Source organism: Bactrocera oleae, chromosome 6 (assembly GCF_042242935.1).
Source record: "Bactrocera oleae isolate idBacOlea1 chromosome 6, idBacOlea1, whole genome shotgun sequence".
NCBI classification, from domain to species: domain Eukaryota; kingdom Metazoa; phylum Arthropoda; class Insecta; order Diptera; family Tephritidae; genus Bactrocera; species Bactrocera oleae.
The window spans coordinates 69,411,309-69,436,297 of record NC_091540.1 but is presented as its reverse complement, the minus strand read 5'-3'; the positions used below and the strand labels follow the sequence as shown (position 1 = coordinate 69,436,297).

The 24,989-nt window shown below is 33.5% G+C and overlaps 3 protein-coding genes and 1 long non-coding RNA gene across 7 annotated transcripts in view; all 4 read right to left on the bottom strand.

Moving 5' to 3' along the window:
• Nucleotides 1-7,732, bottom strand: part of Best2 (bestrophin 2) — a 37,045-nt gene extending 29,313 nt beyond the window's left edge. For 3 of the 4 annotated variants that reach the window (XM_036364375.2, XM_036364380.2, XM_036364381.2), the window contains exon 1: nucleotides 7,287-7,730. The gene's annotated coding sequence lies outside the window, so the exon portion shown is untranslated. Of the gene's footprint in view, nucleotides 1-7,286 lie in introns of all 4 variants that reach the window. The other variant, XM_036364377.2, reaches the window with a different exon arrangement.
• Nucleotides 7,733-9,681: 1,949 nt separating this feature from the next.
• Nucleotides 9,682-11,328, bottom strand: LOC106625802 (uncharacterized). The gene is made up of 2 exons (XR_011397039.1): nucleotides 10,467-11,328; nucleotides 9,682-10,401 (listed from the first exon to the last, which is right to left on the bottom strand). It is a non-coding gene; the product is annotated as an uncharacterized lncRNA (long non-coding RNA).
• Nucleotides 11,329-12,485: 1,157 nt separating this feature from the next.
• Nucleotides 12,486-14,018, bottom strand: LOC106625800 (lipase member H). Its single transcript, XM_036364534.2, has 2 exons — nucleotides 13,595-14,018; nucleotides 12,486-13,527 (listed from the first exon to the last, which is right to left on the bottom strand). The coding sequence occupies exons 1-2, from the start codon at nucleotides 13,782-13,784 to the stop codon at nucleotides 12,575-12,577; spliced, it is 1,143 nt and encodes a 380-aa protein (XP_036220427.1). The 5' UTR covers nucleotides 13,785-14,018; the 3' UTR covers nucleotides 12,486-12,574.
• Nucleotides 14,019-17,147: 3,129 nt separating this feature from the next.
• Nucleotides 17,148-24,723, bottom strand: LOC106624307 (L-lactate dehydrogenase). Its single transcript, XM_014244006.3, has 3 exons — nucleotides 24,520-24,723; nucleotides 17,699-18,537; nucleotides 17,148-17,629 (listed from the first exon to the last, which is right to left on the bottom strand). The coding sequence occupies exons 2-3, from the start codon at nucleotides 18,530-18,532 to the stop codon at nucleotides 17,465-17,467; spliced, it is 999 nt and encodes a 332-aa protein (XP_014099481.3). The 5' UTR covers nucleotides 18,533-18,537; nucleotides 24,520-24,723; the 3' UTR covers nucleotides 17,148-17,464.
• Between the last annotated feature and the right edge of the window lie 266 nt (nucleotides 24,724-24,989).

Below are 24,989 nucleotides of genomic sequence, written 5' to 3'. Positions count from 1 at the left end.
GGGAAAATCCGTTATGATATATTGCTGTTATCGAATTTTTATTAATTAATTCAATTAATAAATTACTCTTTAGGTCAAGCGGTATTGTTAATTATTGTAAGATTTTAAGCTCATTAAAAACAATTACTTCCAATACTGAGGTATAGTTATGTACATACATATGTATGTATCATCAGAAATAATATTTAAATGATTAATCTATCAAATGTGAGCACATCGGTGTTCCCTCAAAAGATTGCTACATTGTTTTCTGAGTACCTTGCACGACCTTCGCGGTTGAATCCGCACCCTTATTAGTAATGTTTTACTAAAGTTTTATTTTTATTTTTATTTTTGTTGTTGTACACTGCAAATGCTTATGTAAATGCTTTTAAAACCGAAGTTTTGCAGTAATGACGTCCTCGCTTGGCTTTTATGTGCGTAATAAAAATCATGAAATTGGAAACTACAAAGGCGAAACAAGTATCGCCTATAACAAGAAGCAAAAAATGTAAAAGTAAGAAAGCGAATACATCGGATGGAAGCTAAAATTAGGTACTTGTTAGAGTATGTATTTTAAATGGATTTCAAAAAGGGAGATTTCATTCCAAAGATGATATTAGATGTGTAGGGAACCAGTTAAACTTTTGTATTAAACAATTTCTCAGATATTAATTAGATATCAACTAAACCTATTAATAGTTGGTAAATAAACGAGTTTTTTTCCAATAACAGTAACCATTCGGCTTTCATTGACAAACTTATTATTATATCTCTACCGTGGAAAGGCTTCTTATAATTAAATCAATCGGCGGTCAAAAAATGTGCATACCACAAATGGGAGCAAACATCTAACGATAAACGTCTTACGACAAAGTTCTGCGGAGCTTAATCGATTGCAGGAAACTTTTCAATCCAAGTTTTTAGATTATATTTGAATTATAAGCCGTCCTATATTTTAATCTCTATTTCATAGCTAATTTTTCTGGCTGTTACTTTTCAGAGCTATCATTTGTATAACATCGTTTTGATGTCTGCGTTAGGTTATAACGGAATAGCAGAGATTTTAGAAATATTTACGATCTAAGTCAATTCCTTATGTTATTGCAAGCCAGCGTAATATAAACTCACCTATAATGAGACTACCCTTGAGCAGTACAATGCGCTCGGGTACAACTACCTAGTTGTTTTATTTGAAAGCGTGATTCATACACAAAAGCTGATCTGTCAGTGAGTGATCGCCAGCAAAAGTTTGCACTTGATTGCGCAGAGTGCAAATAACGTTGCATACATACATATATACATGTGTACATACTCATGCTGTGTGTCATATATAATATTTATGAAAGCATTTGTTTACTACAGACTTAGTCTTGTGTGCAAACATATCAGTTATACTTTCAGCTTTTCGCTCCGGTTGTTAATTTAACGTTTTATCGCAGTTTACCGGTCCAACTTAGTTGAATCTTATATGATTTGTTTACTTAATAAATATTTTAATTCTTAGTATACATAAATAATATATGTGCGAGTATATGTATGTACATATAACAACTTATTTACAGCAATGCAATGAAAATTTATATATATGGTATATACCGGTTATATTCTAACTATACACCCAAGAAGTTGTTTGACATGTGAAGGAAATAGATCTTACGAGTTAGATTATGTTCCACAAAGACGTTTACACTTCGAAGACAAATTTTTAACAATATATACTGGCACCAAGGCTATTATCTAAACAATTATCTATTCTATTAATGATAGAATAATTAATTATTTCTGCGTTATATTAAATTTAAACTTATACTTATCACATATCCAAATGAGATGGTTATCTTTACAACCTAAGGTTGTTTCGGATCGTTATCTTCTAAGATTGCTCATTTCGGTAAGTCTTTATAAAAGTAAATAATAATCTGGGCATATCTAAGAAATGAATTAAAGGTCAATAACATCAGTTGGAATCATCATTGATGTGGAATTTCGCTGACGTTCGCAACTCTTGCAAGAGCAATGCCTTTTCACCATTTTTTTTTTCATTTGCATTCAGGAGGTAAATTCGGCTGTATACGTACGGAGCCTTTCCAACACAACAACTGACAATCTTGTTTCATGATCCACAGGTCCTAAGAAGAAGATGAGGTACGGGCACCGCAGTGCGAGGCAGGAAATATAGTTTTTTGTGGGCTCTGTGGCTTTTCTTTTCAAGTGGCCTGCCAGGAATGACAACATGTCTTCGGTCAGTCACACCTCTTCAAAATTATTTTCTCCCTGTGTAGCTGTAACGAGCTATGCTGAAGCTAATCTTAATGAACCTTCCATTGGGTTAAGGTGTTCATAACGGGTGGGTCACAGTGAGCATGTAGCAGCGGAGGGCAAATGGTAAATGAGGAAAACAAAGTCGGTTGGGGCTTCTTTTATCAATATCAGTGGTTACTACAGGGTTAAGAGACCGTATATAATATGGACATAGTCTTTCTTTACTGTAATTTATCGATACTGTAATATTTCAGAGCATCTGCTGCTAGATTGCGAAACAATCTGTAGACGCAGGAACAAGGCCCTGGGAGTCACATATCCTAACAGAGAGCACATCGCCACACTGAAGCCTAGCACGAGCCTTACATTTATAAAGGTGCAATGCAGTTTAATAGCATTAGTATGGTTAACTTATAATATTACTGATTTGTCCTTAAATAATTGATCTAAGAAATAAATTCAAGCTTCTAAAGATCATAAATATTACTGAAAGCGTAAGCAAATATCCCCTTCTCTTTATATAATATAATTGCTATTAGTCGCATTATAAAACTCCAAGTTTTATGACTATATTGTGCAGCGAATGCATTCTAATATATGTATGTATGTATTTTTTGTGCTACTACATGATGAAAGGGAAATGTTCGAGCGCGAAATTCACGTAAATAAAAATAATGAACAACCATGCACCTAAATTTTTGTAGGAACGAAAAAAACACTAATTAATTTTTTAATTTGCTTATTATACCCTGCACAGGTTACGTTAATATTGTCACGAAGCTTATAGCACCCAGAAGGAAACGTCGAAGACCCTATAAAATATATAAATAAATGATCAGCATGATGAGATGAGTCGATTTAGTCATGTCCGTCTGTCTGTATATATACAAACTAGTCCCTCAGTTTTTAAGCTATCGATTTGAGATTTTACACCTGTCTTTTCTCACTAAAAAGCTGCTCATTTGTCGGAACGGTCGTTATCGGACCACTATAGCATATAACTTTTATACAAACTGAACGATTGGAATCAAGTGCTTCAACGAAAAACTCTTTCATTTGGCGAGGTATCTTCACGAAATTAGATCGGAATCAATCGCTTGTAAAGAGCCTTTGTATTTGTGAAGGGTATTATAACTTTGGTGCAACTGAATTTAACGTTTTTTCTTATTTTTACGTGCGACCGCTGAAGCATTAGAAAAAACACAACAAATCACTTTTAATATACTCGTACAAAGCAATTTAATACAAAAAGCACTAACACATAGAAATACTTAAAAAATAAATAATTGCATGCTGTCTGCTAAGTGGCCGAAACTGAAAGATCATTTTAATTTACAGCTAAGAGAAAATAAATGTTAAACACAAATTTCGGTTCGTTCAAATTTGAGATGAAACACAATTAACGAACTTCATGCTTACATTTCGGCGCAGTTTCGAGATTTATTTATTAGCACGATTTTTTCAATACTTTTTCAAGTGCAAGTGCATGGCGAGCGGTTAGAATAAATATGTATAACTGTAGATCCATTGCAATGCATTGGAGTATATTACGTTCACAATGAAACTAGACGGTTTCGAAACAGCACCGAATGGGTTGCGAACAACTTTTTGTACAGATATCAATTTTTGTTTAAAATAGGTGTGTTGCAGACGCTCTTTTCAAATGTATGTAAATGTTTTGTAACTGATTGAATGGACTTAAGGTCCACCTTAAGATTTGTTTTTAGTACTTCAATATTTTTTGGTGGTTAACCATATCCCATTGCTTTAATCAAACCCAGCTTTCCCAGTCAGAGCATGCCTTTGAAGATTTACCGCTGCATTAGCATCCTTAAAACACCGTTTAATCTCCACACACTTTATTTATAGAAGACATGTGTTTGTGTACATAATAGCATATATGTGTGTATACATGAGTGGCGCGCATGCGTAGCAGCATAAAAAGGTTGCCTATTGATTAAAATAACAGATAATCTAAAAAAAACAAAACACTTTGAAAACCACTTGTAAAAGGTAAATAGGCGGAAAGTATGCATATGAGTACAAAACGATGCATGTAAAGGTGTACATACATATATAATATAAACCTGTTTTTTTACTTGCTTTATTGTCCATATATGTTTGTTTATTTAATATTTACTGCATATAGCATGTAAGAATTTAAAAATTCTTCTGCACTTCTGACGTGTTAGCGTTATTTAAAAGATTGTTAGAAGTATGAAAAATTATATAAATTATAAAAAAAAGATAACTTGAAATGCGACTAACTGGTATATACGCTTAATTTACTTCATATTCCAAACTGGTTTCCTTTTCTTATCTTTCCTACATTTCAATTTTAACGAATCGTTACGCGCTAATATTCGAAATTATTTAGAAAAAATTTGTTTGAGAAGAATGCGCTGATACCTCATTTAGACCAGAATCTTTTCTAAATAAATTAGAACCATTTAGGATTTAGGGCCTTCATCACTCAAGAGCGTCGAAACATCAAATAATTTTAGTATTCTTGTTAAGTAAACAACGTAAAAAGGTGTAATTGTATGTAAATTACTTTATTATATTGTAAATATAATTTATATATATTTTTTTTTTTTGAGCTTTGAAACCAAATGATGGCTGTAGATTGGTATTTTGATAAATAAATTTAAACTTTTTGAAGCACAGTATAGTCAAAATAAATGCGAAAAAATTCGTATGGCCGTCTTCGGATAATTTTTGAAATACATATTGATATTAATATTGATAAAATTTTAAGTTAATTGAACGAGTAATTTTTTTTTCCTACAAAGAGAAAAATCTAGTTTAGAGAAAATTGGCTTTGCAAAAATAGTACCAAAAGGGCCTGAAAGATAGCTAATCACTTTAATGATTTACAACAATAGAACAAGTGAGAATTTTCATTAAAAAATTGTTGGCAAATATTTTTCAGTACTTTTGCTAATAATTATCAAATTAAAATAAGAAAAAAATTTGACATCAGTTGTTACCTTCAATACCCTGTACAAGTGCATTTCTTATGGCATAAAAATATATAAAAGATTTTTATCTTGATTTTGATCGCTCAGTTTGTGCTATTATAGCTATATGCTATGATGATCCGATTTTAGATAATAATCTATGCTAAATTTTAAAAACTGAGGGACTAGTTCGCGTATTTAGAGACGAACAGACAGTCATGGCTAAATCGACTCAGCTCTTCACACAATTTCCCTTAAACTAAAACAGAAATAGTGTTAGACTGATAAAAAGTAAAAAATTCATCGAACAAATAATGGTTTTCAAAACATAATATTTTATATTTATTTAACGTCAGCCTGCACTAGTTTTCAAATTCATAGACTTTTGTTGGTGTGAACGCGCATGCTTGCAGTATGTATGTAAGTGTATAAACCTACTATTTATTATAATATATGTACACACAAACACATATGAACAAAACACGTAAAATCAAATCGGTTACATTACATTTGATCTGGTAACTCAATAACATTTCAATGGACAAACAAGCGAGCAGCACAGATATTTTGGTTTGAGTGCCACTACATACCTATATACATATGTAAGTATGTTAGTGTGTGGGTATGTGTACAATTGCAATTGCATTTTGTTTATTTATTTATTTTCGAATTCTGACTCTTACCGCTTCGCTGCGCGTCAGGTGTTTTTCGATCTTTGACTAAATGCATGGCAAATGTATGTCGCTGTGTGCGTGAGTGCCACACTTACACAGTACTTTCCAAGCTGTGCGACCGTGTAAATGATGAGTGCATTAAAAGCTATGGCCAATAAAAATACACCAACAAATGTTTAACAAAGAGCACGCAGAGTGTATAAAATATTTGGTAAAAACGTAAATGAAATGTGGCTCAAGCTAACGCACGCTTCAATATTCATATATACATCAGTATATTTATACACATGTACATACATATAACACACACACACGCTAGTTTGTTGTAAAGTAACATATGGTAAGACCCTGCTGGAACATCAGTAAGCGTCAGTGTCAAATAGAATGCAAATTCTTAAAATGGTAACTGTTTCAAGCAGGAAATCGTAGTAGTAAGTCAGCATTATGTAAGGAAATAGAACGAATTGGTGAATCAACCGATTGCGTATATTTATCTCGGCGATTATATTTGAGTAAGCCTTGAACGTCTAATATCGGCTGTGATGGACAAAAGCGTAAAAAATCCGTATATTTTTGTGAACGATCGCAAAATGGGGTTGATTGAATTAGCCAACACTATATGGTAAAAACGACATGCAATAAGTCGAGTCCGTAGTTTGGAAAAAGACAACCGTCAGCTGACGTTTATCAGCATCTATATTTTGGATTCGCATGAAATAATTTACATTGCCTACATAGTAAAGGTGAAAAACCAGAAATAGTGACAAGTGTTAACGTTACTTAATTGCTTGATATACGAAATCGTAAAAAAACACTCCTATTTGAAGAAGAAGAGAGTGCTGTTTTAACATGATAATGCACTGTGCCATAAATCAAACAAAACGATCGATAAAATGCATGAATTCGGTTTCGAATCGCTTCCGCTTTCACCATATGCTCCAGGTCTGACCTCCCGTGACTGTTTCTTGCGCTCAGACCTCAAGACAAAGAATTTCGCTGACACTGAAAACCAATTTCTCGCTAAATTTCTAGTAAGAAGATAATGTTTATAATTCTAATTCAGACCTTTCGCACTGCAAAAGTTTCATTTCCAGCAGGGCTAGTGTATACGTATATGGATAAATGTCTAAACTTGCATATGTGAAGCAAGTTTTTTTTAGCAACTGGTCAGTACTAAATAATGGATATTTTTGATTGCAATAAAGCTGCAAATTATATTATTATACGCACACCTCGGCGCGTGGCATACCCCAAAACTACGGAGCGGTAATACAATTTTTATCGAAAAAGTCTTTATAGTTATAGTTGGTAGTATTTTTTTTTTTTAATTTGCTCTGTACCTTATTTAACCTTATTGTTTTAAATTTTCCGTTTTATAAACGCTGTCAGAACAAATACATACACACACCTTTTTTTTTGTTTTGCGCTCACTTCCGACTGCTCCAACTTTCAATAGAGTGAAAAATGTTGCAAAAAATTTCTTTCACAATAGCATTCGTAAACGATTCGTATGAAATCAGCTTATTTGCATAACAATTTCAGGTTTCAATTTCCTTTTAACCAAACGTTAGCACACAAATTACACTGAAAATTATTGTAACTCACACATAAGCCTGATTTAATATTAGTTATTCACATTATTCTTAATTAATATGTTGTTTCAACATTTCAATTTTCCTTCCTTTTATTTTATGATGTATACATATATACTTACATATGCATACACATATACATATATATAACTAATTTTTTGTTTGTTTATTTTGAACGCGCGTTTATATGCTTGCGTACGCGCCACTTTCCTTATTCGCCACAACTCGATCGCTTGCCAGCCGCGCTAAAACTGCGCTCCAATTCGGCCAGAGAAGCACTCTTAACATCCAAATATCGGTTGAAACCGCCGCTTGCTACCAACCTGCAATACAACGACAAACCGAATGGAGTGACTCTCCCCTCCCTCCCCATACACGTATGCGCTCAGCTTTAACTTGGCTTTGACTTAATAATGGTAACAGTATTAGTATGGAAGAGGGAGAGCGTGAGTGTGAGAGAATCGATCATTTAGTGAGCAACTGTATTCGATCAAAATGAGATTGTAGCAGCTTGGCCAAGAGCTTGTAGATATCGTGCTTGCATGTACTTATACTACTTTGGAGATGCAGTTAGCTGGCCACATGTTGATGGCTGTAACTGTGTGCTTGTTTTGTTTACGTGCTTTAGTATGTGTAAAGCGACGATCAGCTGTAGATACTTTTGACATTTCGTTTATTTGATTGAAAAAGGCGTATACTTTTGGGCGCAAAATAAAATAATTTCGCCTTATGTAATTAGTTCATAAATATTAATATATTACATATTAAAGGGTTATTATGCACTTATGAATTTAAAAAAATTTACTTTATATTAGCTCATAGCCTTTTAGGAAATTTTCTGCTCAAAAATTTAAAATGATGATTTTTGATTGAGTTATAAAATTCAAAAGAAAATACCAATTTACTTTAAAGTAGTCAAACTTCAACCATTAATATATTTTAAACGGTTAGGTTTACGAAAAAATCGTTGTAAACCTTTTTGGAAGAACATTAAATTTACTACAAAATGCATCAAACGAGATATGTTTTCAAGTAGTTGGAAGCGTGATATGAATTTTTCTATGTGATAGTAAGAAAAAAAAGAAAACCGGTAGGAAGAAGACCTTCCAGTTAAAATTAAGAGTTCATGCTTGGAGAAACTTTCTTAGAGTTGTCTATTAACCAATTTTTCTGAGTACGAAGCGATTTTTGACCCACCCTAATACATATGTATATCGAATGTAAATATATTTCAGAATAATCTCCGGATATATGAAATTGATCCTGCAAATATCTCCGGAGATATGGGTATATTCCGAGCCAGAGAGGAAAATTTCTCCGAAGCGACTTTAATAATAATAATATTGTTGTTGTAGCGGCAGAATTTTGCTGAGTTGACAGTAGTTGGCCGGAAAAAATCCGGGTCCGTTCCGGTTACGTAGACCCGACTGTTATGGCAACGGGAGTCAATATAATATATAATTAATAAATATATAGAAGAATCAATATATAGATCATTTTAGCCACTTTAAAGTGTAAAATTTTCCACAAAAAATTATTTCTTTTTTTAGGCAGCCGCCATTTAGTCCAAAATTAAAATGTTGACTGGTACTTCGATCATAACCATGATATAGTATATTCACCTACTATAATAATTTTATTTTGGATTTTTGAATTTGAGATAATTTTAAGCAGAGAAATCTTTGTAACCGCCAGGCAAAATTTTTAGGAGGTTCTAAGGCGATCGGCTACAGGACCAAGAAAATCGAACATTATTCAAAATATATTGTCGATTCGATCGAAAGTATATTAAATTCTATAAATGTTCATTTTTTAAATTTATTAGATGAAATGAGACTTCAAAAAATTCGTTTTTGTGAACTTGCAAGTGCCCCTTAAGACTTTGTAAAACTATTTGTAAGCAGCTACATTATTGAGTATATCCGCTATCTATTCTTGGAATTTGTAAGAATTTAAGGCACTTATTGCTACTAAATTTTTTGTACATAAAGCAATAACCTATTCTGCATCAGAATCAGAAAAGGAATAGAAATTTAAAAATTAACTCTGTGAGAGCTAGGCTAAGATTCGTATCTACCTACCTACTATCCTCCACTAATGCCTATTGGGCCAATTTCCGACCGTTAGGTTGACTTAAAGATTTGAAGCAACCCAAAGAGATATTAAAAGAGTGCATTAAAATTTAGGTTGTTGAGTCAAAAAAGAATGCAATTTCTGCCTTAGAATTGTAAATAAATTTTATTTTAATACATTGTTATGTGTACATCATATAGTATTAACAAAATATGTACATAAAGATTTAATAAATTAATCGATTGTAAAGACTTTATTGCTCTTACGGAAATTTGGAAATCTTTTTTCAATTCATATGTATATGTAGATGCATATTTTTACTTTTTTCTTGTGATACGCTTTTAAGCTGGACATTTCTATGCAATGCAAGTTGTTTCTTTAATTACTTCATTTATGAAATTAGCATATGGTTTTAGTTTGATAAATTGAACGTAACCCCCTAGAGTGCACTTTTCAGGATGTACTTTGTTGCTTATACCGTATACTCTATTACCACTGTAAATTGGATTACCTCGAGGAGCCGAACATGTGGAGGCCGGAACAGGGCATTTTGCACAATATATATCTTCACCTAAGGAATTGTCGTTATAGAAATCCATACAAGTCTGCAGAGAATAAGCTTGGAATTTTGCTTTATTTATTGTCGATATAGGTGGGGCACAGCCCACAGCTGTGACATTTGCTGGAAAATCTTCATCAAAAGCAATGTCTCCTGGTTGAGTAAATGCAGTGATCTCAAATGGTTCGATTGTGATTGCTATCCCCAAGGCACCCTGTGTCACTGTTTTTTTGACTAGCCGCCGTTGTTTGTAGGTTGAACAAGTGCTTTGTCCACTATATATTTCGATTGGCTTTGAACTAAGAATTATTAGTAAAATTATGTAAAATAACAAAACATTTATTAAGGCAATTAAATTGCTTACGCATTGCAAGCCTCGGATACGCTGATTACTATACATGGTGTTATTGCTACTCCGCCGTAGTCGATTACCGTGCCATCATCTTGGGGAACTCGGAGAGTAACAAACGAGGTGTACTCATATATTCCTTTTACACCGATTTCCTCTTCAATAAGAGAACATTGCTTTACTGCGATTAATTGCAAACACGAAATGATCAAGAAATGAAGCTTTATTATTTCAATACAAGCGCTATCTCGTCGTCGAACCGAAAACTGAATGAGGAATGCACATAATTTCCCTTTTATAGGCGGTCTTACCGTTCTGAGACTGCATTTTACCAATTGAATAAATATTTAAACGGTATATTTGTTTGTAAATTATTCGCAAATTTATTTAGGGAATTGTTGATTAGTACAAAAACGTAGAAAAGAAACGCAAATATATATTTATAAAAACAGAGCTCTCTACAAATTAAAGGTATTTATTTTTCTTAAAATAATGTCACATCCCATCTTCTTCTTCAGGGATGCCAAATGTTAGCGCTCAACAACAGCGGTGACAATCCTCTAGATTTCAGCATGGAATTTTTATAATTTATTTTGTATAAAAAATTTCCTATCGAAAATTGTCCGTTGGTTCATTGCATAATATTAACATTTTCTTCAATTTTTTATGACAGTCAGTGACAACTCCTCTAGAAAATGTTTCCTAAGATTTTCTCATATTATTTTACAGAATTCTAAAATAATAAAGTCCATTACAATCCACATGTCGAGAATTGCTTACGGTTCCAAAATCACTATAACTTTGACCTCCTCTCTTATAATAATTTATTTTGGGCAAAATAGGAAATAAGGAACAAATAGTTTTGGGCATATAATACTTGTATAGCATCATGTCTTTAATATTATACACGAATTTTTAGTACTTAGTGTCTTAATAAAATAAAATTGGAGAACTTTCTAAAAAATCTTTAGAACAAACAAGAAAAATTAGTTTTCTTCTGAATAAACGGATTGTTACCATTTTTTTTTTCATGACTGTTATTATATGTTTTAGAACATCATGGAGAATATTTCTAACAAAATTTTATGATAACAAGAAAAATGTTTATAGAGAATTCCATTATTATCGTATTTCTTTATGTTAAATTAAGATGATTTCCACATAAAGGATCTTAACAAAATCAAAAATTAATAGATAAATTATTTTTTAATAATGACAATATTTTCGTAGGCATTGCCAAACCTCGGTGTATACATACGGTATAAAAAGATAGGTATAGATTTTTTTGAATATAAATGTCCAAAAATGTTTTAACATTGCAAAACAGACATTCAATTTTTAAGATTTTGCGAAAAAGTAAACACATCTGTAAATACAATTTTGAGCCATCGAAATAACAGCCTTGAACTTCATTCTTATGTATTATATGTAAAAGTGATACACGTTTTTAGGCATCAAAGGCCGCAAAGTCAGTAAATAATAACGAAACATGCAAGAAATTAACTTATATTATTACATTATTTATTATTATTATTTTGTATTATTTACTATCTCAGTATGATGAGCGTGGATCCAGAACACACTATCCATAATAAGACCTGTAATTTCTATGTTAATGCGCTTAGTGAACATGTCTCCAACAGGGGTTTTCCTATGTTGACTTCAATATAAATAACTTATGGTATATATTTCAAGCTATGAAAGAGAAGAGAGAGTTTTATGGATATCCTGTTAGATGGCTTCGATGACCACACTTATTATCTTATAACTAGACAAGGATTATTGGAATTTAATTGATATAATATGGATAGTAAGCCAGTTTATAGTCCATATATTTTTCACATCGCCTTTCGGAGGAATTCTATGTTTTAAGATATTCAAATCGGCCACTTGTGTAATATACAGACCACGTACAAGAGCTTATCACTTAAAGTCATATACAAGGTTTCTTCGCTTACCACACACTTTTTATAATAGAACTACAAGCTCGCTTATCAAACCAGCTTACTCATATCGAATAAAGAAAACATTCAATTTTAATTTTTTCTACTTGTATATATTCTAGCGACTTATGTTCTCAACTATCGTATGTAAGGCTTAAGCATCAGTTTACTTGCCAGCTTTTAGATAAAATTTGTTTTGGCGCCGGATGCCAAGCTGCGTTGATATTTTATACCATGCTCCATGAAAGTAAACGGTGGATTTGGTTGTGTTAAACAAAAGTAGATACCCTTAGCCTTCATGGGATATTTCAAGCCGATCGCCAATGCATCACTGAAATCACATTGGCGTTTTCGGAAGTCTGACCAACTATCACATTTCACTGCTGGTATCATAACACCCTCGATCAGTGCCTCCATAAACAAAAGAAACGAGTACATGTGACTGCAACTCTTCGTATTGCAGCCTGGTTGTAATTTACGACGTGTAAAGAAACCGATACCATTCGGATAGATGTCGATAGTACCGCGTTGTTCACGTACACCAAATACATCACCCTCACCGTGTATAACGATCACGCGACTGCTGACATTTGCCTGTACGTATATATCAGCTGGACTACACATCAACGCCGGATCAATGGCCACTAATTGACCCACGCGTGCGTTAGAGCTGGACACTTGCTCGACATAGATGTTGGCTGCCAATGCCGCTATATTCGCACCCACTGAATGGCCCGCCAAAGTAACATCCTCTGGAGCAACGCCCTTTTGCATTAACGCATTAAGTATTTTCGCCACAAAATGACCCTGTACGACTACATGATGACGCACGGTATAATATAATTGCAACAAATCTTTGGCAAAGTCCACAACCACAATGTTGAGATCACGTCGTGTCGTCTGTAATAGTTTTAGATGCGACTGCACACTGAAATAGCTGTCGGGTGTGTAGTAGGCATTCACATAGACTAAGGTCTTGCGCTTCGGATTGATGTCGAAGTCACTGACCTCGGATATCGCCTTGATGGGCAATTGTATACTTTGATTTGTGATTGTCATGACATGTATGCTGGCATCGCAGGGGTTGACGCCATTTTGCAGCAGCATGACAGACTCGTCAACGGGCGCTTCACCTAAAAAATGCAAAAACGTTTTTATTGGCATTAAAACCTTCACGTCAAACATTTTATAGCTACTCACAGAATGCCTTCCAGCCGAGCGGCAATGCTTCCTGCAACAATTCAAAGTTCCGTTGTTGAATCACTTCCACCGTTGGTTGTTGTAATCCAACTACTTCCTTCAGCATTTGAGCTTCGGTGCTGCCATATGAGCAATAGAAAAATATGCTGATTAGCCATAAGCCGTGTAGATAAATGCGTTGCTGTTGCATTTTGGTAAAACTCTAAAAGGAAAGGCGTGAGATAAGCAGCAGTTTGTGTGGTGTTAACCGTTAGTGCGCTTCGTCGAGCTATTGCTGTCTGCTTGACGTTATTGCCCACGCTTTAACGCTTTTATTTCAAATCTCATATTGGTATTTTCTACTCGCTGCGCACGGTTATCGTGAATCGTAATCAAAGCCCAGCTCAAGATTTTTTCTGCGGGGCACGTTTCTGTTGTTGTGCGATCGGAAGTGTAAGCATGGATAGTACAAAAGCTGCTGTGTGGATTACTAAGTATTCGAATTACCAATGATTAAATTCGCACAAACATATGTACATAACTACATATACACATTCATACTTACATATATACAGTGTAAGCCGATATCAGTGAGTTCAGCGAGCTAATGCTGTATTTTTCGGTTTTTATACCCGTGCTCGAGCGTGAAATAGCCACCGTGAATACATACATAAGAATATACTCGTATATAACAAACATAAGGGGCAACCCAAGTAAAGAGTTATCTTGGAGAGATTATGTAGGAAAAACTTCGAAAAAGGCTTTCGTGAATAGGTGTAGTCGATCAAAAGCCACGACTTGAATAAAGCGAATATTATTTAATCACTTTAGGTATTTTTCTTCTAATTTAAAAGGATAATCAACTTTTCGAGCTGCAACATTAGCGGCAGAAATACATATTTTTACTATATAGAGTTTTAGTTAATTTCCAAAACTAATTTGATATTTTCAATTTTAGTATTTTAAACATAAATTATTTTATATTAAATACTGCTTTGCTTCTCTTGCATATTAGGCACATACTTTTGAATATTTCAGTAATAATTTTCCAATAGGTGGCAGCTCTTTTTCGAAATATCTCCAAACTAACACCTTTCTGAAAGCCTTCCTTTCCATGTCGGACACTCTGTTCCAAAATTTATTAATGCTAACCTTAGGTGATTATATTTGTCCCGGCAAAATCCGGGACGGTTTTTTTCATCATCGATTTTTTCCATATTATAATTCACTGAAATTCGCGACATGTCATAGGTAGAGAGCAACACAAGCCCGGCACGGCTGGGACACTAAACTTGAATTCCGGACTGTCCCGGCCAAACCGTAACGAATAGCTAGCTTATGCTAACGCTTTCCGAGAGTCCTTTTTATCTTGTTTGATTCTCTTTCCATTATAATTTTATTTCGACTTTTATCTCGGTAACCGGTTGTTATTTATATATGATATTTTGTACCGCTCGAAATTAGCCCTTTCTTACTTTTCAACTCCAGTTTGCTGCAAGTCGAAATTGACTTGTTTGCAGAAAATCCAATTAATAGGTCAGACATGCCAATTTCAATGTTAAAATTCAAGTACTCAGTACGTAAGTGGTTATGTGTGACTCGGGTTGCAATAAAGGTATAATGACAATTTTGTTTTTTTGATGATAGTATCTAATTTTTTTATTGTACAAAAAATTCATATAGATAAAAAAAATACAAATATGTGTGAACTTAAGTATCGTGTATATGTGTAAAAATGCATCATTTGAAAGTTTTTAAAGTTTCTACCTTAGTATGCGTTGCATAAAAGCTCAGCTGGTTTGCGCCTTTGCTACTAGTCTTTTTGCCTTCGTTACAAACTTAAATTTGTAACAACAAATGCTTATTATTTTCTTTTTATATGGGTTAAAAGATATATTGTATTTTGGATTAGTTGCCTACTCACACAATGTATGGTGTATAAGATGGACTAAAAGCCCGCTAACTTTTGCATTGGGTGCTGAGTTAGTCAGTAGTAAAAAGTTCTAATATTAAGTACAATATTTTACTTGATAAAACTTTTGTTTCTCCATAAAAATCTCTCGATGTTGGCCGACTATAGCATATAACTGCCATACAAACTGAATGATTAAAAACAAGTTCCTGTATGAAAAACTATTTTATTTAACAAATTGTCTTCCCAAAATTTGGCAAAGGTTATTGTCCAAGGTAATTGCTACATATCCATATTTCCGAACAAATTGTTTACATCGGTCTCCTATTTCATATATGCTAGCATTGAAACTGTGTCATCAAAATCAACTACTTGTGTGGAGAACTTTTTTATTTTAAAAGAGATTTTCACGAAACTTGGCAAGGCAACGTTACAATCTCTGAACGGAGTGAATTGTTAAAAATCAATATAAAGATATTTTTTTATTCCAAACCTCGTGGCTAAGCCTAGCAAACCATTTTCCGGTTACGTTTTCTTGTTTAGTTATGCAAGTACATATAGTTAGCTATAAGACATGCACCGCTTCGGTGTAGCCGAAGTCAACGTTTTTTCTTGATTTATTATAGTTTGAAAGGTAAAAAAGTCGTTTGGTACATCTTGCATATTGACTCGACATCCACAAAACGCGAAGTCCATTAGCTAATCGGTAAAATTCAGAAAATAATTCTTAGGATGCCGTTTAGTTGTTGAATAATTAAAGAAGTTGCTCAGTTCAATGCATCGAAATCTGTCAAAGCGGCTGAGATTGCTCTCATACTTTTCGGAATTATGTATGTTACATTCTTATTTGCAGTTAATATTGAGGAGTATGAAGTTCTCCTGATAATTGGTACTGGTTTCTTCAACAACTTCGCTTACACTTATACAATCTTATGATTTTTTCGTGTAATGTGAGCTTTCTAATCGCACTAGATGAGCTTCATAAGTTACATATATGTTAGTATTATCACCAGTTATTCGAAGATTGTTAAGCTTTTTCAAAACCATTTTTAACAACAAATGAATAAAACGAAATCTTTTCCATATTTTCCTGAGTATTTGCTTCGTATATTCTAATTCCGTGCATTTGATAATGGGTTACAAAGTGCAAATTTCGATAAGTTTTATTTATATAGTATATTTTAACTAGTGTAATAAGTTGAGTGCTTAACTAAGATTTGGTTTAAAAAATTTACTACATCTTTAAAAGAATGATGTTATTGCACTCTCTTGATATCGCTTAATATTTTATTTTTTCCGTTGGAGTTTTCCGGCTCTTGGCCTAATTAATTTAAATTTTTTATTATAAATTTTCACTAACAAGCACAATGCCGAAATGCAACGCTGTCGCTTTCACTTTTTTCGCGCTATGACGTCACATTGGTTGTAGTTCCTTGGCTTGCCACTTGTGCTATAGAAAAATTATGCTAATGAGGTAGTTGCGGCTGATTCATAGTATTCAATAATTTGCTCCGAATTGCAAAAAATTTTTTGTACACATTTGTAATTTTGTTTTTTTTTTCTCTCTTTACTCTTCTCCTTCATTCTTTGTTTTAAATTTAAGAAAATTAAAAAATAGTTTTTCAAATCAAACTTAGAGTAACGGAAATGAAAAATTTCAGGTTATGTTTTACTAAACAAAAATTGTTTCTTTTATTTTTGTGTTGTTGTATTTTTAGACTAGAAACATTTAAAATAAAAACGTAAAAATAAACACATAAATTAAACACGTACAAATATGTATGTATAATCTAAATTAATACAACTTGACTTTGGGTATAAAAGTGTAGCACGGAGAGTTTCAGTTTAAACATTTAAATTAAGTCAATAAATACTATGGTAAGTTCTTCAAGACAAACACTTATTTTACACATATTATTCTCCTGAGCTTATATAGCTTCTAGCAAAGTTCCATACACATTTTTATCATTACAGACGCTTTAGAAGTTAATGCCAGCCTGTACTTGATCCATAATGTTGGCGGATTTCTGCAGTTGTTCGATTTCAGTGGTTGTGAGGATCTGCTTGACGATTGAGGTGATGCCATTGGCATTCAACACACATGGCAAGGACAAAAATACATCCTTATCAATACCGTGTTGACCCTATTAATACAAGAGTAAAAAATTTTAGTACACACCCAAAATATAATTAATTTTAAACTGTAAACTCACCTGTACATATGTGGAGACGGCAACAATGTTGCTGGTGTTGTTCAAAATCGCCGCAGCAAGTGCAGCCGAGCTCAAGCCAATTGCCCATGAGGTGTAACCCTTCAACTTGATCACTTCGTAGGCGGAATCGACGACCTTCTTGTGCACCTCTTCCCAGTTTTCTGGATCTTCAGTGGTGCCAATGTTGGGATTCAATTCACGCAAACGTACGCCAGCAATATTGACACCCGACCATACGGGCACTGAACTATCACCATGCTCACCAATAATCCAGCCGTGGCAAGAGGTGGGCGCCACATCCAAACGTTGTGACATCAAGAAACGGAAACGTGACGAATCCAAATTGGTGCCGCTGCCAATGACACGATTCTTTGGCAAACCAGATAGCTTCCAAGCAACATAGGTCATAATATCAACGGGATTTGAGACCATCAATAAAATGGTGTCGGGTGAGTATTGCACCAGCTTAGGAATGATGTGCTTGAGTATGTCGGTGTTGCGTTGCACCAACGACAAACGGGATTCACCCTCCTTTTGACGTACGCCAGCTGTGACGATGCATAGACGTGAACCAGCAGTTGCTTCGTACTCAGTACTGGCGGTGATTTTGGGATTCTTAAGGAAATTCGAGCCATGCTGCAAATCCATCATTTCACCTTGCAACTTATCCTTGCACACATCGACAAGGCAAATTTCGTTGGACACATTCTGTGCGAGAATACTGAAAGCGCAAGCCATGCCGACTTGACCGATGCCGACAATGCTGACTTTACGTCCGCCGGAAGGTAAAACTTCCGCTACTTTGGACATGAGATTTTCTGATACGCCAGCCATTTTAACTGCAAGAGAAAGGGGCAAATGTATTAATATATTGAGTATGTAAGTACGAGCATATGTATTTATAAGATATGAACTAGATGTTTAAAAGCGCTTGTGTTTTTCGAAATTACCGTTAGAACGTAGGTCTGAAAGTAGTGTCTAAATCAAAGTGCATTTATCGTATATATCTATATGTACATATGTATATATGTGTATGTGTATCCATGCAGCCCCTCTTGTCAAAAATCTCTATTTCATCCATTACCTACACACACTTGCTTGGCGCCCGCGCTCATGTGACCATGAGTGCTTTTATCACATGTCTGCAGTCTGTTATTGCTGTGCTGTTGCGTGCCACGCTTCCACGTGCCGTTTATTCAATCAAAAATATATACTTGTAGTTATGTGTACATATATAATAACGCTGACCTACTCACTGCAAGAATATCGCTCTTAGTTCATAACACAATATACTTATAAAAAGAATTTCCCAACTGGCGCAAGTTAAGGTGACCTTCATGAAGGTTATTTCAATTTTTGTATTTACACGAAGTTTTGACGAAAATCGCTTTATAGATATATGTATAACATATACATATGAAGAATGCCTAATAAATGCTAGCTAAGCGTCAAGAACAACAACAAATAAATGAAAATTTTCTCTGTCATTAGTTCGATAAAGCGGAATGTTAATAATTAAATTGTATGATAATTATGGGCAGGCGTTGGCGTTATCATGATGGGTTCGAACAAGTGTGCAAACAAAAACAATTTAGTGGCTATATTGTCTAGTTTTAATTGCTTGCGTCTAATGCATGCCACAAGTGGAATTAGTTAATATTTTTATATTAATTTTTCTAGAACTTTCCATAATTGGTATATAATATACATATATACTCGTAGATTCATATGTATATGAAATTAAACTTGAAAGTATGAAAATAGAAAAAACTTGATTTTGGTCGGTCGGTTTGAATGACAGCTCTAAACAATAATCCAATCTGAAAATATTTTTCGGAAATTTCAGGGTTGTCTTGGAAAGTAATCTGTGCCAAATTTCATGAAGATATTTTGTCAAATAAAAAAAGCTTTCCACACAGAAACTTGATCTTTATCATTCAGTTTGTATGGCAGCTACATATATGCTATATTGGTACAATATCTATGGTTCCGACATGTGAGCAGCTTCTTAGAGAGTGTGAAAAAAGTGAAAAAATTCAGATCAATATCTCAAAAACTGCGTGAATCGTTCACGTAAATACAGACAGACATGGCTAAACGGACTTAGCTAGTTACGCTGATCATTTATTTTTATACTTGTAGGATCTCCGACTTCTTTCTGGGTGTTAAAAGCTTCGTGGCAAAATACATATACCCCGGGGTTCAGAGTGTAAAAAAGCACGCAATCTAATAAAAAAATTATCGTTTTTAACAAATAATACTTTCAAAGTCCTTTTTTCTCGGTACTTAGGCATGCATATGTACATATGTACTTACCATATGTGACTAAGTGCTTTTAGCCACTTAAAAAATAAATGACATTCTCTTACTTTGGAATTCACGTGCGTAACTTTCTTGTTTGATATTTACTTTAGTCTATAGGAATTTTGTGATAAGATTGCCCGGTATAGCCGTTATGCGTATGAAATACTTGTAAGTAGGTGCGGTTATGTGTATTATTAACTGCATAAATATTTTTGTCGATTTAGTTCCCCTACTGAATGAACTGGCGCATTATCTTTAGTTTATTATTAGCAGTAAATTTTAGTTACATAAATATGTACATACATACTAAAAAAATACATAGTAACTACAATTGCTTGTTGTTTACTTTTCTTGTTTGCAACATTTGCAAAAGTGGTTATCTTATCAGTGAGTTTCTGACTCTATGCTAGTATTATGACCCTGAGTATTCAATATCAAATCGATTTATTGCTTTTTATTGATCTTTTTTTTAGAGTTTTTTTAGAAAAAAGTGTTGCTAATGATACATACTAACGGTTATCTAAAGCAAAGTTCGGGTGGGCACAAAAATGTAGAATTTATTAGAGGGGTGTTGAGTTCAAATGTAACTCGATAACTTCAATTTGCAACAGAATTAATTAATTCTGTCGGAAGTTGAAGAAAACATTAACTATAAGTTTTTATATGTAGCAAAATATGTTTTTGCTACATTTTTTGAACCTTTTTCCAAATGTACTGAAACTTTTTTTTTTAAATGCTTTGTTGTTATTATTATTATTTTTAATCACAAACAAATATGGCAATAATATTTTGTTGAAAGTTATATGTAAACAAACGTGCACTTTGCTGTGCAAGCACAATTAGTCAAGACCTAGAAAAAGATATAGCTATTTGTATGTATTTACATATATACATACAACGATTGTGCCTAATATACATCATAATTCCATATTTTTATATTTTTCACCTTCTTCTACTGATAACAGAAACCTTATCAGTTAAGCGCAACACGTCTCAACCAGCTTAATAAACATTAATTGCAATTTATTCAAATTATTGCTGTCAATTAAGATGAAAAATATTTTCGTCATAAATTATATGGTTTTAGAAAACTGAAAGGCTTTAATTATATTATGACTACAACTGAAAAATATGGCCATCTTACTTGCTTCTCTAATTTAATGGAGGTATTTATGTACGCTCTACTCCCTTCAGCTCCATATAGTACCATAAAAGGCACGTGTGCCCTCACAAGCAACCAACACCCACTAATTTCGCTTCCGCTACATTGGTAAATGAATACATGCATACATACATACAACAAAACGTTGTTAAGCGGCAATAAAAGTTTGTATATACGAAGGGGGCTCCAAAAGCGTAAAAGCATAAAAAGTTTTGCCCTTCAGCTGGCATTTTCAAAGTCAAAACCATGCCCACTTCATGGCTAAGGAAGCAGTGAAAAGGAAACAGTAAAAAATGTGGAGCTATTTTCAGACTCTACCACACTTTCAGACTTGCCACAAGTAAACTTATTATTATAGTATTAGGGATGTACTAAATTTTATAAAATTCGTTTCGTACAGATACTAATGCGAATAGTAGAGTTTTTGGAAGCTTTCGGGATTTACGATTTTCTAAAGATAAATATACTTGTATATATCCGTTCGTGTACTCATAGTACATAAGTATATTTGCACATGAAAAATTGGCTAGCTAGCCACTGCCAACTGCCAACTGCCACCTGCCACCATTTCTTCTACATATTCTAGTCGACATTGCTTTGCCCGTCTTTATCCACATCAGCTGTTAGCTGAGCATATTTGCCGGTTTTGAAGGTGAGTGTTGCTAACGACATTTTCATTGCGCATGTCTGCAATGAAAGTGCAAGTGAGCTGGGCGCTCAGCCAGCAAATTTGTGTAGACAGAAAGGTACATAATATACATACATATATATGTACATATATGCACATGTAAATATGTACAGCAGTATATACAATAGTTGTAGTATTTGCAACTGCAGACAGAGTGACAAATGAAGAAGATTTTTGCGAAAAACGCAATGTGATTATTGTTGCAGCCCGAAAGGTGAATGCACCTTGCGGTAGATGCAACAGCGCTAAGGTTTTTTCTATTGTAGAAAAATACATAGTATATGTGGTAGTTGTTATCAGCTGACCGTAGTTAGGCGGCAAATGTGCGCGAAAGCAAAATATGGTTGCTTCATGACCTAGAATAATTTATAAAACAAAAATATTATTAATATATACAAAGTATATTAAATATTTTTACTTCACTACTGAAGTTTCAAGTACATTTTTAACTTATTATTGAGCAGCATTTATGTATTAGTACTGTACAACTTAATATGAGTTTGAAGTCGATCGCACAGGTTGGAAATTTCGTTCAACTTTTCAACGAATTAATACTAATTTGAAATTTTTTCAAAGTAATTTCCTAGGATGTACGTTAGGGTGGAGCGAAAAAAAAAACATTTTTTTTGCTTAGCCTATTGGAAAAATTTGTAGATTATAAAATTTTTTTTTTAACATTTAGAGGGGGCCTACTAATTTTTAAAGTAAGTTTCGAGTTAAAACTTTTTTTGGACAAAAAAAAATTCTTCACAAAATCTTCACATTTATATAGAAATTACCGAATTTGACGGTTTTTGACTCAAAATTTATTTTAACTCTTGAGGAAAGCATGTTGTCGTTTAATACTTTTTTTAAAACTCCAATAACGAACACAACTTTTAATTGTCCAGAAAGAGGACTCTCCACAGCTTCTTGAACACTTACCATTTTTTTTTACGAAATAAAAATTTTAACTCGAAATTTACTCCAGAAGTTTTTTTTTTATAATCTACAAATTTTACCCTCATTCTAAGCAAAACAAAATTTTTTTTTCGCTCCACTTTAATGTAGCTATTTGAGTGGCAATACTGTAGACATTAATGCAAATAAAACAGTTCGCTTGAAGTTTAAAAAATTCATACTGTATTATGAGTATTAAATTGGTAATAGAGTTAGGTTAAAAGGTCGATCCCAAGGGGGAAAGGTGGCTTAAATTGCCGGTCCGTTGTAATACCTAAAAGTTCTATACCTATGTTGATCATAAAGACCCCCACAAATCGACAAAGCGCTGTGAGTCTACCATGATTGCCGAGATGTTTCAACCTCCGTCTAGCAAAACTGGCACTGGTTAATCGTCGAGGCACTTTCTCCTTCCTTAGAGTTGCGAACCACTTTTGGAAATATTTTTACAGAAATTCATTAAAAAATATTTTAGTATTTGAAAATTATGTTTCATTATTTACTGTTTATACTACAAATATGTTCTTCCAGTACAAAAAATTTTAATTTTCTTCGATAAAAGTCATTTTTTTTCTCAATTTAGTCAATGTCTAGGTTTGCATGTGTATATGCATATGTTAATTATTTATTAAATTTTTTTTGCAAGCTTTCTAAATTAGTCCGCTTTTACAAAGTTTATAGACTATGCCTGCAACTAAAGCATAATATCCGTACCAAACAATGCTGCGGTTGGCCTCTTTTACTTCTGAAACGATATCACTTGTCTGCCAGAAAACACTACTTAATAATTTTCCAGACTAATTTTAGAAATTTTCTATCCTCTGTATCGAAATATTTAGGCTACCGGAAAGTTTATGGATGTACATACGCACTATATATATAAATAATTAATATGTATACCATAGACAAAGTACATACTACGTATATTAGACAAATCGACCAAAGGTGACATTGCTATATCAAATTGTCTTTACCAAATTATTGACAGCATACATACAGTTTTATGTATACACAAGCATATACATATGTACACTGATATACAAATATGTATATCGAAAAAAAATGAAGTTTTGTGAACCTTCGCGAAATATTTGTTTGACTTATTTTTTTACCTTTTTTAATAGTGCTTAAAGTATGATAGTATTATTTTAGAAAAATTTAATTATCTATTTAACTCTTAATAGTTAATGATTAAAGTTTTTATTTTTTAATTTAATATGTTATAAGCGGAGAATATGGTATATAAAAAAAAATGATTGTTAAATTTTCACTTAACAAATTTTAATTTTTCAGTCACAGGGTGAATATTTCATAAAAGTTGTGTATAAATTTTAATTTTTGAAAAAACACACAACTATTTGCATTAAAACTACTTAAAATTTCGACAAAAAGTTCTAATAAACCAATTAAATTTTGCAGTAAAAACAGCTACGTGCATGAGGTCATATATTTACTAGGAATTGCATAAAATCACTTTTTATGTGTTTAGATGTAATGCAAAGCGCACGAATATGTGCTTATGTGTAGATATAATTAACTATATATGTGCATATATGGTATATGTGCTTAAATAAATAAAAAATCGTCACACTTCGTTACTGCCGCATACTGTAGGAAACTCAATACGGGCCTTAAACAATAAATTGCATTATTGCTGCAAATCACACAATCGCTTTCTGTTTTCAGCAAAGAAAAAAAAATGCATTAAAACTCAATTTATTTGCTTACATTTTTGTGTTTACACTGGTAGTGTTGTTTTTGTACTTTTTTAAGTTTTTTATGCTCAATGAAACTTTTGCAAATCTAGCAAAGTAGCGGTTTTGAACACTGAAAAGACACTTGGCGGGAACTGAAAGCGCGTTAAAACGTCTGCTCACGGCGACAGCGTTGAACTGTTTGATTTTGACTGGATTTCGTTGCGATACAACTACTTGACGAGCGCAGTATGAATATTGCTTATATGTACACACGTGAATCGCTGCTGCCACCGCTGCTGCAACGCTATGACTCGTGCTGGTGACGTAGAGGGCAGCAACAACGCCACGTCGACCAACAGCCGGCAGCTGCAGCAGCGACAACGACTACAGCACTCGGAGCACGCACGCATTATTGGAGTTGGTGGCCGGGTGGCTTGGTGACTATAGGGGGGAGCAACATGAATGACGAAATTTTGGATATTCGGCATGAAAGTAGCGTCG